The sequence below is a fragment of the Lineus longissimus genome, chromosome 19 (assembly GCF_910592395.1).
Source record: "Lineus longissimus chromosome 19, tnLinLong1.2, whole genome shotgun sequence".
In the NCBI taxonomy this organism is placed as follows: Eukaryota; Metazoa; Nemertea; class Pilidiophora; order Heteronemertea; family Lineidae; genus Lineus; species Lineus longissimus.
In genome coordinates, this window is record NC_088326.1 from 6,626,392 (window position 1) to 6,647,288 (window position 20,897).

Consider the following 20,897-nt stretch of genomic DNA (forward strand, 5'->3'; position numbering starts at 1 on the left):
TGCTATTCTGCCTAGATCCCTCAGATTAATCTCAGCTTGATTCGCCCACTTGAATTTACTAATAGCCGCTATAACCTGCTGAATGAATGATTTATTTAATACCCATTTTGTTCCATACATCGCCGATGTATAGCGTAGTAATCGTATATTGAGTCGGTTGTCTGCTTGTCAATTCGCGATGTGAATGTACACATTTTAGCTTGCTGGCACCATCAAATGCTGCACTTTTTCACAGCAGTATCGCATTAACAGTGATATTCGCCTTTCACCCTGATTTGGTGGATTAGCAACTTGATTTTTATAAATATTCAACATTTAAGCTCTGTACACACTGACAACATTTTCGGTAACATTTTCGGAATCATCTCGGCAACACACCTAGGCAACAAAAATTTGGCCCTGCATACACATGACAACATTCGACAACATGTTGGGCAACTTGTTATCGAATGTTTCTGAGAAAATGAGGATTTTGGACGGAAATTCATAAACAATGGAAGATTCCAAGAGAAGAAGATGTATTGTCGGGGGCTCTGCCATAATTTTAAGTATCCTGATTGAAAGACGGCAAAGAAGACGTAAAGATGAGAAAAGAGTGTGGACAAAACCATGGATATATATGAGAGACCAGCATGGGGCCTACCACTGTCTCCTGTCTACTGTCATCCCATAAACAGGCACAACTTTCCCATACTGCGATAAGTTGTTCCACTTCACTCAATAACCATTCCTTGCTGGAGGCTGCTATTTTGACTACATCACATGGCTTCAGGTAGATCATGTGATTTGTGGCCTATTTCTGATTGGATAAAACTGGACAACACTCGGCAGCAAAATCAATTTTGTTGCAGAGTGTTGCAGCCTCCAGCAAGGAATGGTTATTGAGTGAAGTGGAACAACTTATCGCAGTATGGGAAAGTTGTGCCTGTTTATGGGATGACAGTAGACAGGAGACAGTGGTAGGCCCCATGCTGGTCTCTCGTATATATCCATGGTCTTGTCCACACTCTTTTCCATCTTTACGTCTTCTTTGCCGTCTTTCAATCAGGATACGTAAAATTATGGCAGAGCCCCCGACAATACATCTTCTTCTCTTGGAATCTTCCATTGTTTATGAATTTCCGTCCAAAAGCCTCATTTTCTTAGAAACATTCGATAACAAGTTGCCCAACATGTTGTCGAATGTTGTCATGTGTATACAGGGCCAAATTTTTGTTGCCCAAGTGTGTTGCCGAGATGTTTCCGAAAATGTTACCGAAAATGACAACATTTTGGGAAACATGTTGGCCAACATGTTGTCCAGGTGCGATGTTATCGAAAATGTTGGCAGTGTGTACAGTTCGGAAACATTCGGAAACATTCGGTAACATGTTGGCCAAATGTTGCTCAAATGTTGTCGAAATAATACAAAATCAATTTTGTTGCCGAGATGCTAATGATGTTGTCGAGTTTTATCCAATCAGAAATAGGCCACAAATCACATGATCTACCTTAAGCCATGTGATCCAGTCAAAATGGCAGCCTCAAGCAAGGAATGGTTACTGAGTGAAGTTGAACAACTTATTGCAGTATGGGAAAGTTGTGCCTGTTTATGGGATGCAACATCCAGGGAATATAAAGACAAGAACAAAAAGAAAGCTGCTATTCTAGAAATAGCTACAAAATTTGCCCCATGCTGGTGTCTCATATAAATCCATGGTCTTGTCCACATTCTTTTCTCATCTTTACGTCTTCTTCGCCGTCTTTCAATCAGGATACGTAAAATTATGGCAGAGCCACCGACAATACATCTTCTTCTCTTGGAATCTTCCATTGTTTATGAATTTCCCTCAAAAATATTCCCTCAAAAATCCTCATTTCTCGGAAACATTCGACAACAAGTTGCCCAACATGTTGTCAAATGTTGTCATGTGTATACAGGGCCAAATTTTCGATAACATCGCACCTGGACAACATGTTGGCCAACATGTTTCCCAAAATGTTGTCAGTGTGTACAGAGCTTAAGTCGCCAAAAAATCCGCGCCGTCTAAATTGTTGGTGCTGGCGCCTATCGATAGCCAGTTGAGTTCGCGAGTAAGCGTGGCGGGAATTTCGAATCACCTGATTTGGTGCGCCACACAGTTGAATTACGGTAAATACAGTACTGCATGCATTTAGCTGGCCGCCACCAGGAGATCAAAATAGGGCTATATTTATCATTATACATGTTCTAGCAATAAGCCATCATAGATCAATTCGCAATTGCATTCCTAAGCTTCATATGCCTACTGAATGCGGACAAATTCCTATGTGACTGATCATGCGTCTATTTCCCCAGTCATCCTAGAACATGTATAATGATGAATTTTGATCTCCTGGTGGTGGCCAGCTAATTCGATGCATACAGTATTTGTGTCGGTAATTTCTCCTGAACGCTGCTACCTATATAGATTTACAATGAAAACATCTATGACAGGTTTATCTGATGATACCACATCACATTTCAACAACTCCTGCCCAGATTGCCCCCATCATATGCGCAAAAACTTCAGTCCCTGCCCTGCCCACAATTCGAAACACCCCTTCAGTCTTTTTTAAAGGCTGCTTGTTTACTCCTTCGTCATATTCCAAAAATAACGAGAGGCGGAGTATATTGAAAACAACTGGCATGGCGCAAGGATTCGCTGGACCTGATAAAATGTCTTACCGGCAGGAACGAAGACACAGTCCCCTGGTCTCAGTGTTGCCCACTCCCACGGTGCGATGGCAGCCTTCTCATATTTGTACATGTTGACCATTTCTGTATTCATAGCAGAGTGACTGCTGCCAGTGAAGTCATCCTAAAAAGAAAAGGGATTGCAAAATTAAACCAATCCATCCACAATGTACATGATATACACTACATGAGGCCTGCACTATAACAAGCAAAGGAACTATGTTCTCGTGTTAATTTCCGAGACAACGAATTTATTGTAGTTTGTGAATAGTTCACGTTCTGACGCTGCCGGTATATGTGGCCCATTGAAATAGACTCCGATGTGCTACGCTCCGCTCCGCTGTTCATCGACTTGCAGAGGGCCGGAGTAGTGCATGGGAAGGGCCGGTCCGGTCTACCGCTGGTGTTACTTTACCAAATATTTGCAGTTTGAATGTTACCATCACAGTGTTATTCAGTATCGACATGATATTCCAAAGTTTGGCACTATGGTATATACTGCCGCTCTGGTTGGCCTGGTTACAGGAAAATTCGTCCCCGGATAATTCGTCCCCGGATAATTCGTCCCCGCAAATTCGTCCCCGGATAATTCGTCCCCAAGGAAAATTCGTCCCCGGAAAATTCGTCCCCGAGGATAATTCGTCCCCGAGGATAATTCGTCCCCGGAAAATTTGTCCCCGAGGATAATTCGTCCCTGGAAAGTTCCTACCCTCCAAGAAACGTCGTTCTATGTATGTTCAACAGACCATAACGAAGGAGTGTATGATAGGGCCGGACACCATCGCGTCTGGTGTGCGGTTGGAGCCGGTGTAACATCTGTGGTTGTTTCCCATGTGTCAGTGTTTCCAAACAATAGGCAGCTAGAGAGACCATGACTTTTCAATAGGGGGGATACACAGAAAAACTCGTCAATCTATTTTTGAGCGTTCCCAAACAATGAGGGGAAACACTCAAAAAAAGAAACACTCAAAAACATTACACCGGTATCATAAAGGAATTGTCGGCTTTTTATTGCAGTATGTTTGTTCTTCTTCTGGTTCCTCATTAAACTATTTTTCTGAACGTGTTTGATACTTTTCCAATTTTGTTTCAGCTCTTAGATAGTAGGAAAACACGTTATTCATTATTTTCAGTACGCACAAGTCCTGGAAGGCGCGAAAGACATTTCCCGCCACGTGAGTGCACGCCGAGGTCTGACCAAAACGTCACAGGGTAGATCCTTACTCAAGGAAACGCCATGAGACATGACCATTTATCTTTCAGTTGCATTGCGCCCACTTGGTAACTACTTCAAAGTTGTTTGTAAATTCATTTGACCCTTTTAAGAGATGGTATGAACTTGTTACCACTGGCAATTTGTGCCTGTTAATTCATAAAATCAGTTTTTATTTCATGAAATAAAGATGTGAATAGGTGGCTACTAAATACCTAGGAACGAGGTTATAACCTATCCCTCTGTGTGTAGAATGTATTGAGGTAAGTCACCTGGGCACTTGGATTAAAAAATGGCCGCTTGCTTTATGCATGTGGCACAACACCGGTATCGTTTTTTAAGTCATTTTCCAGTTGTTTCAAAAATCAGCGAAAAATATCAAATCCGGGTTTCAAACCAAACCGCTTTAGGGGGTCAATATACATCATCCGGGCCACTTACCCTGAAAATTTTGCGTGGGGTTCACCACGGAAATTTTGAGAAATATTGATTTTTAAAAATGTACCCTCAGATTTCACACGCTCAGTCAAACTGTCTACTGGTACAGAAGCTCTCCTCTGTGCTGCCCCCTGGCATTAGTTGGACGAAACCCCTGCCAAAAATGAATTTTATTCTAAAGCTTGAATCCAGTTTAATATTTCAAATCCCTTTCTACTTCAGCTAATCATTAACCCCTTCTATTCCAGTGTCTAAATTATGTTTTTGATATTCAACAATTTGAACCATTCCATTACAGGTGGCTCTGGTGTTGTGGCATGTGTGCCAAGCCAAGACAAAAATTACCAATTTCTCTCAATTAAGCTGGGAAAAGTTCATTACTTGTACAAAAAATGGCTAGAATTGAGAGAATATATAGGTATTAAGAAGACTGTGGCATCTGAAGCCGTTTTGAGCTATGTAACTGACCAAATATGAAGGGTCAAAAGTGAAAAACGAATGTAAACAAACTAGCCTGCATTCAATTCATGCATTGTTTTTGTGTACACAAATCACGATACATGTATATGTACTGTATGTATAGGCCTCTGGCACAGCTGGCCTGATAGCATGTAGTTTGTGTATGTTTTGCTATGAATTGCAGCCCATTCAAGCCTGTAATCTATACATGATTAGTACCTTATGAAGTGTGCCCATTGTTGTATGGATATGTAATGTATAAATCTCAGCTGCACAATCTCAAATCGACAAATCCAATGGCTAAAAGGCAGTGTTTAATTCTGTATGTTGTTTCAATTTCCAGGCACTGCATTGAGTTGGGAGATGATAATATACCACCTTTACCAGAGAATGGGGGGTATCATCGTGAGTGTTATTAACGCTATACGTGCAAAAGTAAGATAGAGCGCCAGGAAAAACGGAAACGCGATGGTGAGTTTAGGTCAAGTTATAAACATTAAGTACATGTTAGAGTAAAGAGTGTTGGGCATTGTGACCAAGAGGACCATTGACCATTGACAGTTGCATCCTGAGTGGTAGATAAGGATGCACCTATTGACTTTTCAGGCCTCTCTTGTTATATGTAGCATTGTAGGATTTGTGTGTATGACTATTATACAAAATGTTAGTAATTGTTTTCTAAATATATTGCAGAACACACCAGTTCGATCAATTCTGTTGAGGCTGACGTATCAAACAGCGGGCATGAAACTGATGACGAAGAAGACACTAGACCAAGGATGTTACTCCGGTCATCAAGACAAGATGCTACTCCAGGAGTCCAGAGAACATCTCACGTGCTTCCTCGCCAGTGCATCCTATGTCGAAAAAAAAAAAACACAAGCGAGACCGTGTTACAAAAAAGTCGTGTGAAGAACGGTTGTCCCAGTGTGAAACCTTACAAGCTGGATGCTTAATAAAAGGTGCAAAACAAAAGAAAGATGAGGTATGCATACACACTAAACATACATCTTAAAGGAATTTAAGATATAAGCTGTCAGTTGTCACCTGTGTGTATTAATCCGACAGCTTTATAGGCTGCATGTAACATAGCAACACATTCATCACTTATTTTAGTTTACTGTCCTGAGGGTGAAGTGCTTTTAAATTTCTAAACTTCTGAAAGTATCTCACTAGTTCCCCTTTTTTGTATTTTCAGGTTTTGCTCCTGCATTTACAAAATGTGGACCCTGTTGATGCAGAAGTATGCTATCACCATAGTTGCTACGTTACGTACACTCGATTTTTACGTGCTACAGAGAGTCGAGGACCTGTTGATACGAAGTATACGAAATCATTCAAAACGTTATGCAGTGACTTTGTTATACCAAGAATCGTTGTCAATAAAGAAGTGTTACGACTGACAACTCTGACTGAAGTATTCGGAGGCTTCGTTAAAAGCACAGAGAATATGGACGCGTCAAGCTACCGCACGTCAAATCTCAAAAAACGTCTCAAAGCAGAACACCCTGAAATAGTATTTCTTAAAGCTTTAAAGTGTACTCAAAGTGAACTGGTATTTGTTGAATCATTGAGTGCCCATGACATTGTGGAAGAGAAAGTAAACCTGCAGGAAGAGATGTTGCCTGGTACTGAGACTGAGACTGAGAGAGAAACTGAGACAGAGGAAGATACTGTTGATATTGCTGCTAGCCGTTCATTTTTGGAGCCAAATACTCGAGACATTTTTGCAACTGCTATGCATCTTCGTGACACTATTGCTAACACTCCAGCCACTTTTGAACAGTGGCCGAGGACTTGAACTTGATTTAACAGTTGGCCATGGAGATCAATGCCATCAGTTACAATTTCATGGAAATGAGACAGTACCAATGATGACACCAGTGGACGAGTTGTTTTGCTCACATGAGGAGGCAGGCACTCGCTTGTTGCACCATGCATTGTTCGCCACTAGAACTACCGGTACCAAAGATATTGTAATTCAGTCTCCTGACACCGATGTGCTTGTTTTGGCCGTTTCAAAAAGCAAGGATCTGAACTGTAAGCTACTCTTTGAAACGGGAACTGGTAATGCTTGCCGAGTGTTGGATGTTGTGGCTATTCACGAGCACCTTTCAGGCATACACACCTCCATCCCAGAGGCGCTGATAGGGTTCCATACATTCACAGGTTGTGACAGCGTCAGTGCTTTCTTCGGAAAGGGAAAGCTGAAGCGTTTTAAGCTCTTAATCGCAGAAACAAAGTTCACAGAGCTGTTTGTGGGCATCGGTGCTTCGTTTGAGTTGCCACTTTCGGACCGCATTGAGGAACTAGCTGAATAGTTTGTTTCATCTATGTATGGCATAGTGTCGACAAAAATCAACTGAACGAGGGTCAAACTCTTTAAAACTGGCAAACACATGGACGACACCCTCCCTCCTAATCTTGACTCCTTGCTCAAACATCTCTTGAGGGCCAACTATCAAGCTGGCATTCATCGGCGCTGCCTGGAGTCAAACCCTGATGTACCAAGTCCTGATAGTCATGGATGGAGGGTTGAAGATAAAAATCTCAAAATCAAGTGGATGGATCTCCTCCCTGCACCTGACTCTATTCTTGAGTTAAATAACTGTAAATGCAAGATGAAACGGCCAGGGGCCATTGTGCTCACCGTAAGTATTTTTAGTAGACAGTTACAGAAAGTGCTACAGTATGTAGGCCTCTCATAATTTATACATGCATCTGTGACCAGTTCAGAGCCGGCCCTGGCCAAGTGGTGAATCCGAGACTTGTGGTTCCAAGCTTGTAGAGTCTAGGTGAAAATGATAGTGAAGAAACGTGCCACTCCATGACAATGGTCACGGTGAATATATTTTTAACTTTGACCTCAGTGACCCTGACAGGTAGGTCAAATAACAAACCAGGGTGATATGTGATGTAGACACATCCACCTGACCATAACAATTTCATCACTCGTTACACTACAGCAATCGGCAAAAAACGATTTCCAAGATGGCCGCCTAATTAAATCTATGGCACCAAATAAATAAAAAAATGAAGAAAATGTAAGATAGAACTCAGAAAAGAAAAAAGGAAAAGATGAAAAATAAAAATATTTTTGGCTGTCCTTGACCGGGGTTTGAACTCACGACCTTTGGATTGCCACAATACGAGGAAAAACCCACAAAACATGCAATTTCGGCCATATTTGAATTCCGATCTGGCTGAAACTTGGCATACAAATAGTGGCTTCTTAGATGCATCATTACACAAAATTAAAACTCTTTACATTAAACAACGACAAAACGTACCAAGAACGGTAAAGTTTTCAACTTTGACCTCTGTGAACTTGAAAGGTGGGTCAAATCAAAAACCTGTAAGATATGTGATGTATCCTTGCTGGGAGTACCTACCATGAAACTTTAAGCGAGAAATCACACTTTTTGAGTTTTGAGTTTGGGCCCCCTGGTGGCCAAGTCAATAATCAGACCAAACCAAAATTCAGTGTAAAAGGTCAACTGACCTAGGGGGTCATTTGTTCAAAGTTTCAAGTTCATAACTGTTGCGGTTGAGAAACGTGCCATAGTTACACTCAAACGGCAAATTTACGCCATTTGACCTCTGCGACCTTAAAAAGTAGGTCAAATCCGAAAAATCGTGCAACATCTGAGGTAACCTTGCTAGGGGTCCCTGCCATAAAAATTTCATCAAAAACAATTTGCTAATAAGCAGGCTATTGCACTTCTTCCTTTTTCTGTTTTGGCCCCCTGGTGGCAAAGTCAAGAATCAGATCAGGCTGAAATTCAGCACCAGAGGTTATCTGATATAGGGGGTTATATGTACCAAGTTTCAAGCTCATAGCTTTGGTGGTTGAGAAACGTGCCATAGTTACACTCAAACGGCCAATTCACGCCATTTGACCTCTGCGACCTTGAAAAGTAGATCAAATTAAAAAACCCGTAAGATATATGATGTATCCTTGCTATGAGTACCTACCACAAAAGTTTTATCGAAAACAAGTCACTAATAAGCGAGATATCACACTTTTTAGATATCCACATTTGGCCCCCTGGTGGCCAAGTAGAGAATCAGATCGGACAGAAATTTAGTGTCACGGGTCATCTGACCCAGGGGGTCATGTGTACAAAGTTTTAAGTTCATAGGCCTAGCGGTTAAAAAACGTGCCACTGTTTTTGAACTAGGATACGACGGACGACGACGACGACGACGACGGACGACGGACACTGCGGTATCGTATAGACTCCCCTACGGTGAGCCAAAAAGCCAGTGCAAAACTAATGTGTGTAGTTGTGAGAAAAACAAACTAGAATGCACAGATTTCTGTGAGTGTGTCAACTGTGACAATAGGGACAACCATAATCAAAGTCAAGAAGAGGTTAATGAGGATGATGAGGATGAAGACAGTGACAGTGATGAGGGAACTTGACATTTGATGGTGAACAAAAGTAACTTTTCATGGGTATTATCCCACAATCATTAAATAAGCCCCCGATATATGGTAAATTTCAAAAACATGAATAGCGAATGCTATTTAGCAGGAGATTATAACATTGATCTATTGAAAATCAAAGAAAAAAAGGCGATCAATGATTACATCGACAACTTATTCACACTATCAATCTATCCAACAATAACCCGACCGACGCGAATAACCCCACATAGTGCAACTCTCATTGACAACTTCCTATGTCGACTCTCAAAGACATTCACAACACTATCAACTGGTATATTAAACCAAAGAAAAAAAGGCGATCAATGATTACATCGACAACTTATTCACACTATCAATCTATCCAACAATAACCCGACCGACGCGAATAACCCCACATAGTGCAACTCTCATTGACAACTTCCTATGTCGATTCTCAAAGACATTCACAACACTATCAACTGGTATATTAAACCATCGTTTTTCAGACCATCAACCTTACTTCCTGGAAATAAAAGATGACCGGAAGATTTGCAATGAAACTAACAATCCTAAACACATTCAATTCAGGAAATTCAACACTGAAAATATTATGAATTTTAAAAGAACTCTTAAGTGTAACCCTAGCAAATCTCCATCATGATCCAACTTGGTCAACGCTGAGCATAAATGATAGCTTCAATAAATTTCATACCATAATTACCAAGTGCAAAGAGAAACACTTTCCACTGATATCTGTTAAGTTTAATAAACATAGACATAAAAAGGAACCCTGGATTACAAGCGCTCTTGTCAAATCAATTACGAAAAGGGACAAACTCTACAAAAAACTTAAAGGAACTCCAAGAAACTGTCAACTCTATGAAACAAGACATTATCAACTCAGAAATTATAATAAGATTCTACGACGACTCATTCATGGAGCAAAAAGGTCATACTACACTGAGCAATTCAACAAATGTGCGAATGACAGCAGAAAAACCTGGTCAAATATAAACTCGATCATAAAGAAAAAATCAAACAATAAGGGTGAACAAATACCAAGTTCGTTCAGTGTAAATAATGTACAAACAACCGATAAAACAGTTATAGCCAATGGTTTTAATGACTTCTTTGTAAATATCGGTCCTCAACTTTCAAAAAGCATAAAGCCTATCACCACTGATTTCAAACATTACCTGGATAATCAAAGAGATAAGACCTTTCAATTTACGAAAATAAACCGAATGGATATTGCTAAAGTAATTGACAATCTAAATCCGAAACCTAGCAGTGGCTGGGATGGTATATCCACTAAACTCTTAAAAATGTGCAAATTTGAAATTCTTGACATTGTCACAGCTTTAGTAAACCGCTCTCTTGAATCAGGCATTTTCCCAGACAATCTTAAAATAGCAAAAGTTATTCCGTTATTTAACAAGAGGCCCAAGGGCCTGGCGCTCAGCTGAGTTAATATCATTAATATCTTCCCGGTGTTTAGTTCATTATGCATGAAAATGGCATGCTCCATGGTATTTGATATCCTTTTGCGTTCACTACGGTACCAATGTTTTTGGTTGACATAATTATGCCACTGTTCATTCCTCAATCCTGACCATAATTCGGGTGAAATCATCGTATGAAAATATTTACCGAAACATGAAGTTTATGCCATGAATGAGGATACTCATTGTCATAGCCTCGTTTACAAGTACGAAGTATTTTCCCGCGAATATTCAAAACTGCTTGGCTCCTTGCCAGTTAAATAACATGTGACTATACACAAAATAGAAAACTTTGATGGAAATTGTAAATCATTTTTTTATCTATCAGGGGAAACAAGCTGATGATGATCAAATAAATCATTCATGAGAAATCGTTTTGTTGCTGAAGCTTGCATGACGAAGTTAATGCTAAACCTTTTCTTGTGCTCTACTGCGCCACCGTAGTTTTCTATTTAGACCAGCGATGACGTCATTTCTGGTGATTCCCTACGTTGTCCAATGAGCGCTTTTTAAAATGTGCCATTTGGTATTGTACAGTATGCAATGTATTTTTTCAGCGCTGCCAGTTGCCGAAGAGAATGCCGTAGCTCCCTCAATTTCCAATCAATTTTCATGGGAGTGACATTATTGTATTGCTTAGAATGTCTACTTTTTACTCATGAAAGAATCGTAGAACTAAAACATAATAGGCGAACAGAATCATGCCGATTCACTGCACATAGGCCTACTGTGGGAATTCTCCACTTCAAAATACATCGGCGATGTCATCGCGAACAGAGCATGCACTTCCGATATCGTTTTCACAGAAATGTCGCCAAATATTCAAGAACTAATTTCTGAATTTAGTCACTAAAGACCTTATGACTACCACTGAAACGAACTAGTGATAATATCGCCTACCAGACTACTTTTTAAGCAGAAAATTGGGTACTTGAGTGTCATTGAGCTCCAAGATTATTGCACATAGCGTAAACAACATGCCACCATTTTGTCTCCGCTTCGGTATTTCGTACGCCGCTTATAATGCACCTTCTCAATTAAAACCAACATAATAAGGCCTTACATCGTTGATTGAATAGGAACACCACACAAAACACAATAAAGTAGGGGTACAATCGATTACGAAGCTGAAGTGAACAGTGATTTATTCCTGGAGCTACTGCTTTTGTTGTGTAGCTGCCATGTTTTGAGAACTGGCAAATAGGAGACTTCATTGATGGCTGACGTCATCGGGCGGGAATTTGAATCGGCAGAAATAATTAAAAGGCAGGTAGCGCCCTCTCCTGTTAAAATTTTGAACTTTTTCTCAATAAAATAGATTTTCAAGAATTTTATCTTAATATTAGAGCATATTTCGACTAATTCTGCTGCTCCTAGGCCGATATAGGCCAGTTTCCTTCATGCACTCTCGCTCGCAGGAAGTAGGTCGAATGGCGACAAATTTTGTTTTGAAAGTAGAGTTTGACCAGAAGTATCCAGAAATGCAAAATTGAAGTCTCTAGGTCTTACGGTTACAAAATGTGCACCATGGGTTTAACGGACAGATGGATGGATGGATGGACAGACGGACGCCACTGAACAACTTATTTGACAAGCTCGGCTGACTTAGTCAGCTGAGCTAAAAAAGGGGAAAAAGATTCATTTAACAACTACCGGCCAATATCCCTTCTTTCATCAATCTCAAAAATCTATGAAAGAATCATACATGATCAACTCACTAAATATCTCGTCGACGACAAAATAATCTTTGAAAGTCAATATGGTTTCCGAAAAAAACACTCAACAGACCTCGCCGCAGCAGAGTTAATTGATAGAATAACTAAAACCTTGGATAACAACAAGAAATCAATTGCCATATTTATGGATCTGTCCAAGGCTTTCGATACATTGGATCATAATATCTTATCACATAAACTTAGCCTTTACGGTCTTACTGACTCTGCTCTAAATCTCATGAAAACTTATATATCCAACAGACGTCAATATGTTGATTTCTCTGGTTACACCTCCGACCATGCTGTCATTAAAACGGGTGTACCCCAAGGGTCGATCTTAGGGCCTCTCCTTTTTACCATTTACATCAATGATCTAAACAAAGCAAGTAAATTCTTCAATTTTGTAATGTTTGCGGACGATACAACTTCACTTAGCGAATTACATTCTTTCTCTACCAAGGTAAACCACATATTAAACACCGAGCTATTAAACATAGCAAACTGGTTAAAAGTAAATAAATTATCTTTAAATATCTCAAAAACTAAATTTATGATCTTTGAACGAACACACAAAATTTTTAATGGCATCCTAGATTTACAAATTTGAATGTGTTGAATCGTTTAACTTCCTTGGATTACTTATAAATAAGGATCTTACTTGGACTTCACATATAAATCATATTTCAAAAAAAATATCAAGGGCAACCGGCATTATCAATTATTTAAAACATTTTATTCCACAGAAAATTCTAATAACGATTTACCACTCTCTTATCTCTGCTCATCTCAACTATCAAATATTATCTTGGGGCTATGATCACAACGAAATTTTAAAATTACAAAAGAAAGCTATTCGTGCCATTACTCTCAGTCATCCTATTAGTCACACTGACCCTTTATTCATAAAGCTGAAACTACTCAAACTACCGGACTTACACAAATTAATTGAAATAAAATTTCTCTATAGATTTTTAAAAAAGGATTTACCAGTGTACTTCATGCACAATTTTTTCTCATTTAACAGTGATGTTCATAACTATCCCACAAGAGTTAATGATAAATTTAAAATACCAAATGAAAGACACGAATATGCCAAAATGACACCACGATACAGTTTAACTAAATTATATAATTCTCTCTCAAAACAAACTCTAAACAAACTCCACTCAAATTTTAGCTTAAAATCCTTTTCAACATACTACAAAAATGAAATGTTGGGTTCCTATAATAAAAAGTGCCAAATTCGCAACTGCTATGTTTGCGACATTCGTTAAACTTTTTTCGTCTTATAACTGTTATTACTCACTCCTTTACTGTAAAATAGAACTGTCTTGTAAATTAAATTGTAAATCCTGTATATAATAATTAACATTGTACTACATGTAATTCATAAGGGAGCAGGCATTAAGCGGCCAATCTGGTCTTGTTCTGCTCCCGACCACAATCAATATTATGTATTTAGACCATATCCACAACTCCGTGGATATGGTCTATTGTTTTTACTGAGCCGATCGCCAGGACCCGAGGGATGTGGTTTTCGACACGTATCTCCGAAACTGCCGCACGGAACGACCTGAAATTTGGTTAGGTTACGTTTCATAACCTGCTAACGAACAACGTGTACTTTATTTTTGCAGCCGTTGCTTACGTTTTTAGTTTTCGGGTGATTTTTGATGAAAATCGCCGGTTCTGAACCGTTCCGGTAATAGCACTGCCTCCCGCGTTTTTACCGATTAGGCAAGTTGCTCAACGTTGATCTGTCCCGACCTGAACAGGTGGGAGGATACCCGCTACATGGAAGAGCCAACAGACATTTCGTCTACGCATTCTAGACTGGGTGAGTGTGATTTTTTCGTGATTGTAATCGCCCTCAAATTTGTGTTGAAACACTGCATCAGACAAAATTAACTCATCAGAGGTCAAGAAAAGGATCTTAAGAATATATATTCGCTGTTAGTTTGGGTGATTATAGGGTGCACGTCCATCTTTTGAGGCAAACTTGTCATCCGAAAGTTTCCAGATCCCCGCAATGGCGGATATACATTCATCAAAAAAATTACGAATTCGGGCAAGTTTTATCAAACTGTGCGCCTTAAACACCTAAGAATGTCTCAAAATCACCCAGACTCTACACATGAGATATACCTTCACTGAAAATAATTGCTAAAACCTCGCTTAACGTGTCGCGAGTGCTGAAAGCAACAGTTTTGGAGATCGTTTTTCTGTACATCCTGCTCACTCCTGTAGAAATGTACAGTAAAGCACGTATACACGTGCAGTGTAAATGGACACACGAATGTACACACCTTCTGAAAATATTGTCAGCAAAGGTGATAAGTTTTTGTTCTGAATTATGACAATGAAATTCATAGACTATTAGCAGGTAGTCAGTGTCTGTTGGTCTGAATAATGAATGATAAAACTTCTGGTGAAGTTAAAATATTTCCTCGCTCTGTTTTACAGCCTGACGGGGATGATCAGCATCTGTTCTGTTCTGCGACCGCATCAGTCACGGATATAGGAGCCTTGACCACGAGGAGCTGATGAGGCAAAGTCGTATAACCGTCTTAACCTTGACATCGGTGCAGTGCTGAATTTGCCGTCCGAAGACAAACCAGTATAATATTCCAGCCGTATTTCGTTCTTTTCACTGTAATACTTATACTTCAAAAAGACTGAATAAATAAACCTACTGTGGCAGTTAGTTTAAAAAGATATTATTGCATTTTACGTTTTTACTCTTAGTGCTGATTGGTCATACCCCTTGGGCCTGGCCGTAACCTTGCATACTGGTTGTCTCGATGCCGTATGCTATGACCATGTATATATCTACTGGACTGGTTTGTTGCACCATGTCGAAGGAATTGTATGTAGAGATCAAGACACTTCCCTCACATCACAATCTACACCTCAAAAGAATGGTTGTAAAAATCCTTGCCATGATTCCCGGTTGCCCCTGTGTTGTGACCATGCATGCATCAATGACCTGGGATGTTGCAACCTACACTTCAAAGGAATGCGAAGTCTAAATCACATTTATTTTTTGTCCCCAGGTTGTGACTTTCCTAACAGCAATTGCAGACCATATCCCTGGTGACAGTGTTTTGTCATCTTAAAAATGAGCACCAGGACAAAGCACCAAAAACCTGCCACTTAAGATCAGATCAGAAGTTACCTACGTGGTGCCAGTACCCATGATTGACACCTAGATCATTTGAAGAAAAAATTGGCAGCAGAACCATGTGTGCATGGAGGGAGGTATTATAATATAAATACTGTGGAGACGCAATGTATTATTGGTCGTCCCAACATTGGGAGCTTTCATCCCCACCAGCCATATCAGATGGCCGACTGGATTCCCTCACTCGACCAGAAAACTCATCAAAAGATACGAAAGATGTTGAGATTCAGATTACATTTGCTTGTTGTCTGCTGGATTCTGACCATCCATATGCTGAGTTGTTGCAGTCCCAGAACCATCGCTAATTCTAGTATTTATGATGCACCTACTGTCACAACCTAATTCAGCTGGTTATTCAGGGTTATTTGCCTCTGATTTATCTGGTTATATCCTGGTGCAAACCTAATTTCTCAACATGACAAAATACTTTCACCAGGGATATGGTCTGCAATTTGCTGTTAGGCGAATTGCCCAATACTAGTTCATTAATGCACCTTGTAAATTTTGTTGGTCGAATAAATATTCATATTCATATTCATATTCATATTTGATACCTGAAGATTACAAATGCAGTCCCTGAAATAGGAGTTTTTCTTGAAAATCTGGTAATCTTTGAGCTCCACTTCACTGGAAGTAATGTATTTTGGCACTTTCAACCCTATAATGAGTTTGAAAAGATATATTTTAAAGGTATGACATAGGTTGCTAAGGGCAAATATGTCCTTATAGCAACCGTTTGTAGGCAGTTGAGATAAAGTCACTTTTTTTCCTTAACAGGCAAATTTTGCAAGTGGTAACAGTTGAAATATTGTTCAGTATGTATATCTACATCAAATAGTGCAAAAAATAAATAGTTACCAAGTGGACGCTACAAAAATTGTTTATTGAGCTTATTTTGGGGTCATGTCTCATGGTCTATAACTATAGATCCATGCACCTGATTGGGAACAACCTTTACATAACGTGGTGTTGATCGTCATCACGTCATCATACATTTTTACATTAGTGTTCGTAAACGTTGTTCCCAATCAAGTGCATGAATCTATAGGAGCAGTTATTGGAAATATTCCATACAATCTCAGCCCTGTTGGAGCGTGCAAAAATTTACACCATTTATCAGACTGAACCAAGGGCAATGGTTTAGTAGCAGTCGCTTGTCTTTCCATTTATACAAGATTCAGACCTCCTGATGGACGGGAGACAACCAGGTATTGGTTGTCGCACCAAAAACCGCGGAGATGGAGCTAAAACCTAGGACAGGTGAGATAGTAGACAATCAATATCAACAGTGAGGGATCAATTTCTATTCTAAAACATCTCAAATTAAACAACGAATGATGTGATTTTTGAATGCTTCCATAATTTGTTGCAACCCACCCAAGCGGTTTTGGCTCCCTAACCATAACTGTTGAATTCAAAACGAGGCTTGGTTGGCGCATAGTAAATTTTCATTGTAAAGTGTGGTTTTAGAATTTCCTACCGGTTTTTCCATTCCGAAATCCGCGGCGAACTTCTTATCTATGAAGATGAAATCTTTGCGGCCAGCAAGGAGACAGTGGAACTGGTGGTCACCGTGATAATGGAGGAGAGAAAGTGTCCCTCCGCTTGACATCCAGAGCTGCGACTCGTGAAGATACTGACTGACAGTACCGCACTGGAGAACTTTCGGAAACTATAACAGAGGAATTAAAGCAAGGTATCAAAAAGGGCTGCCAGACAGTCGCAATAACGTAGACGTTATTAATTCTCAACTTACAATAATAATAGCGTTAGCGTTAAACGAGACAGCGTGATCGTTCATTTGGAAATATACGAATCTTGGTCCGACCGTCTCAAGAAGCACTGGGCCCGATTAAATCAAAACTAACGCTGTTTGTTAGAAGAAATCAATATCTTTATTTTGAGACCATGAAAGCAAAGATTTGATAGGATATGACTGATTACTTTACCGATATCTGAAGAAAACACCCCAATTACGTAATTCCTAGAGAGACCTTTAGGTTTATTCCTTTATGATAATAATCATGTCAGATAATTGTGATCAACGTACGGGCATATCCTTGCGCATCTCCTGTGGAATGATAGTTGAAAGATACCAGTCTTCAAACTTGTATTCCTTGAGGAACTTCTTGAGCTTCAGTAGCTTGTATTCCTGTCCTGATGATATGGCTCGTTTGATCGTCACTCTCACTTTCACATCGCCGTACCTGTGTCGATTAAAACATAGCCCCATACAATAGGCACGTTGTGATTCTAATAACAAGAAAGGCGAAGGGAAATTATATATAACATGGATATTTCAATCTGTTGGTCAAAAGGTACACTCCGGATGCAGGTTGACCGGTCTCGTTCCTCACCCTAACCACTGCGACAAGTGGTGAGCTTTTTAGAGGTTTTGTACCGACGGAATTATATTTTGTGAAAATTTTTTGCTTATAAGCACAAATAATGTTTAAAGTAGCCGTGTTCCCAGTTAGTTTCTATGACCTGAGATTTTATAGAACAAATATTTTTGCATTTGATCGTGTTGTTTGTTGTTTATTCACATATAGGTCAAATAACGATACAACGCAGTGCGTACGTATACCATCTAAACCATGGGATAAATGCAGCGCAGGAATGAAGTGTATAAATATCAGCTACGCTATTTTTTATGCCAAAGAGGTATACGTTGAGCATTCTGATTCGGTGACAAAAAATGCCCTTACAGCTTCGTACCAACAGTACCCAATTGGCTAATCATCCAGCCGCTCGCATTCCCGCAATTTATGGCAGTCCATAAGGAGATCAAATTAGGATGACGCAATGGGCTGCCCAGGGACTCTATCAAAAGTCGACCACTCCCTAAGCTCTGTATAGACGAACAAGACTGTCTTCTGCCGTTCGTTTAAAATTGGAAATTTGCAATTGAAATTAAAGTACTGTATATAAATTTCGCTATTGCCGTTATGTACATATATCGGGTGGCCGAGAATTAAAGAGTACACCATTTAACTTAGAATAATTCAAAAAGTCTTGCACCTATAACTTTGATATTTTACAGGTAGTAAGATAATTATGTTTGACAAACTTCACCCCAAATTGCAGGCCCGTAGCTCCGATGGTATTAAATAGCATGAGTTTCAAAACAAATTCTCAAATCATATTTTGCCGGACATGGATGTGCGTGGACGCACGTTCCTGTGCGGGCACGCCGTTGCGTCTAAGCGGGATGACACCTGTCAATCAAGTGCCATGTGTCAAAATATTTGTCAACATTGACCTTGGACTCCCTGCTCATTTTGGATTTGATGCCTTTCTGTGGATGCTGCAAAGATGGTTTACTCTGAAGCCGATAAAGCTGTCATTGAGGCCTGTTTCAGTGAAAAAAGTTTGGGAGCAAGAAGAATTGTTCGTGGTAAAGGATTGAATATTTCTTCGGTGCATCACCTCATCAATGGGATTAAAAAGATTTTATCAACAAAAAGAAAGCCTGGGAGTGGTAGGAAGCGCACTATAACGACATATGAAAACATTAGTTGTGTTGAAGAAGTGATCGTTTCTCAAGAAGACAAGCCCGGGACCAAATAATAAGTCCCAGCGACAAATTGCATCTGACCTTGATGTCAGTCGGACATATGTACAGCGAATGGCGAATGAGCTGGATTTAAGTCCTACAAGAGGATCAGAGTTTCAAGAAGGGATGAAAAGGTTCGCGGCAAACGTAAGACGAGTTCACGCAACCTAAATGATCGATATTACACGGAGGATGTGAAAAAGATCGTGTTTTCGGACGATAAGGATTTTACTTAAATCGTCAAAATGACAGAGTTTATGGTGTTCAAAAAAAGGATATTCAAAGTCCGAGGCTTTTTCATGAGTGCTCTAGATTTTCTCAGAAGGTAATGGTGTCGGCTTGGGTCAGTTGTAGAGGCAAAACGGACATTTATTTCATCGATACCAAGACAACGAAGAACAACAGTTTACTCGGAATGCTCCATGCTACAATCGGTAAATACGGGAATGAGGAATCGACCCGACCACATGGCAAGAACAGTCACTTGTACTCTTGAGTCCGCACACAGTTACCCATGAAATTCATCAGGTCTCACATTAATGGGTTCAGAAGAAAGTCCGGAATGCAATAAACAAATGCCCAGATAATTTATTGCCACTCAACATCAACTAACCCACAAAACAAGACCGGTGTCATGTCAAATTTGACAACTTTGTGCTGTCTGCCATACATTTAGCAGTATTCGGGACACTTTTCATCCAGCTAGGTTCGGTCACATTTTTTTGATAATGACTTGGGATAAGCTCTCAGATGTACTGAAGATATTTCTACACAAGTTAGGGAGATGGCCAGAACATTCTTATTAACCCTTTGTCCTTGAGAGCTCTAAGAACCGAAAAAAGTAAGAAAAATGCCAAGTTTTACCCTCGCCTAAGTGACTTACTTTGATGCTGATTTTCATGTACAGCAAAGTGCAACAGCATTTCTCCATACAATGCATAATACGTCTGCACTACGGCATTGTTTATCAACGCATTGATATTTTTCGAGACCACCAGTAATTACGAACGGCGTAAGCTTACATGTAGACCCATTTGATTAGATATCATCTCAAAATAAGCTTTCAACAGTTTGAAACGAATTATAATGTAGTTCTGGAATGGAGAAGAGTTATCAAACAACCATAAAACCTAGACTTTAGGAGAATTAACGTCTAGCATACATGTACATAAAATGTACTACAGATATGCCTGGGTTTTTTACCATTAACTTTTTAGTCAATTCCGGGCAGGACCTGGTACCGCGCTTTTGATCTGCGAGTGATGGAAGTATGGCCGTGCCTTTTGACTCTGGAGACCTTCTCCGTATGAACGTTCACATACAGAACCACACAATGATGGTCTAAAAGGTGTAAATTTACTTCGTTTAAACACTGGGGACGATAATAAACAGAATTCAATGATACGTAAACTGTATTCTAGCGTTTTTGGTTAACAACATGTACGTGTGCCTAATTTGAACTAAGTCTTAATTGTCATTCCCGAATTTCTTTACACTCTCTTCGAAATAAAGGGTTTATGAGCTTCTGGAAAACACCAATATGCACCCCGAGGTTTTTATTCGGAAAATGAAAAAAGCCTATCGATTTTGAGATTGTGAATACCTATAAAATATTTTCAATTCGCTAAAAAACTCAATGGCGTGCATTTTCGTGTTGGCTGCAAATACTGAAAAACCTTTACTTCTAAGAGTGCAGGCTCGAAGGTTTTAAGCCGAGGTTGATATCT

General features: G+C 39.7%; 1 protein-coding gene and 1 long non-coding RNA gene across 3 annotated transcripts in view; one reads left to right on the forward strand and one right to left on the reverse strand.

The window, feature by feature from the left end:
• Positions 1-20,897, reverse strand: part of LOC135502945 (bifunctional peptidase and arginyl-hydroxylase JMJD5-like) — a 58,219-nt gene that overhangs the window by 24,867 nt on the left and 12,455 nt on the right. Inside the window, exons 1-4 of one of the 2 annotated variants that reach the window (XM_064796161.1) lie at positions 19,581-19,606; positions 17,665-17,821; positions 17,095-17,286; positions 2,687-2,819 (exon numbers count right to left, since the gene is read on the reverse strand). In XM_064796161.1, coding sequence (XP_064652231.1) covers positions 2,687-2,819; positions 17,095-17,286; positions 17,665-17,821; positions 19,581-19,594 — 496 coding nt within the window. In that variant the 5' untranslated portion in view covers positions 19,595-19,606. Of the gene's footprint in view, positions 1-2,686; positions 2,820-17,094; positions 17,287-17,664; positions 17,822-19,580; positions 19,607-20,897 lie in introns of those variants that run through there. The other variant, XM_064796160.1, reaches the window with a different exon arrangement.
• LOC135502946 (uncharacterized) lies at positions 4,675-7,509 on the forward strand. Its single transcript, XR_010449840.1, has 4 exons — positions 4,675-4,764; positions 5,149-5,276; positions 5,499-5,790; positions 6,004-7,509. It is a non-coding gene; the product is annotated as an uncharacterized LOC135502946 (long non-coding RNA).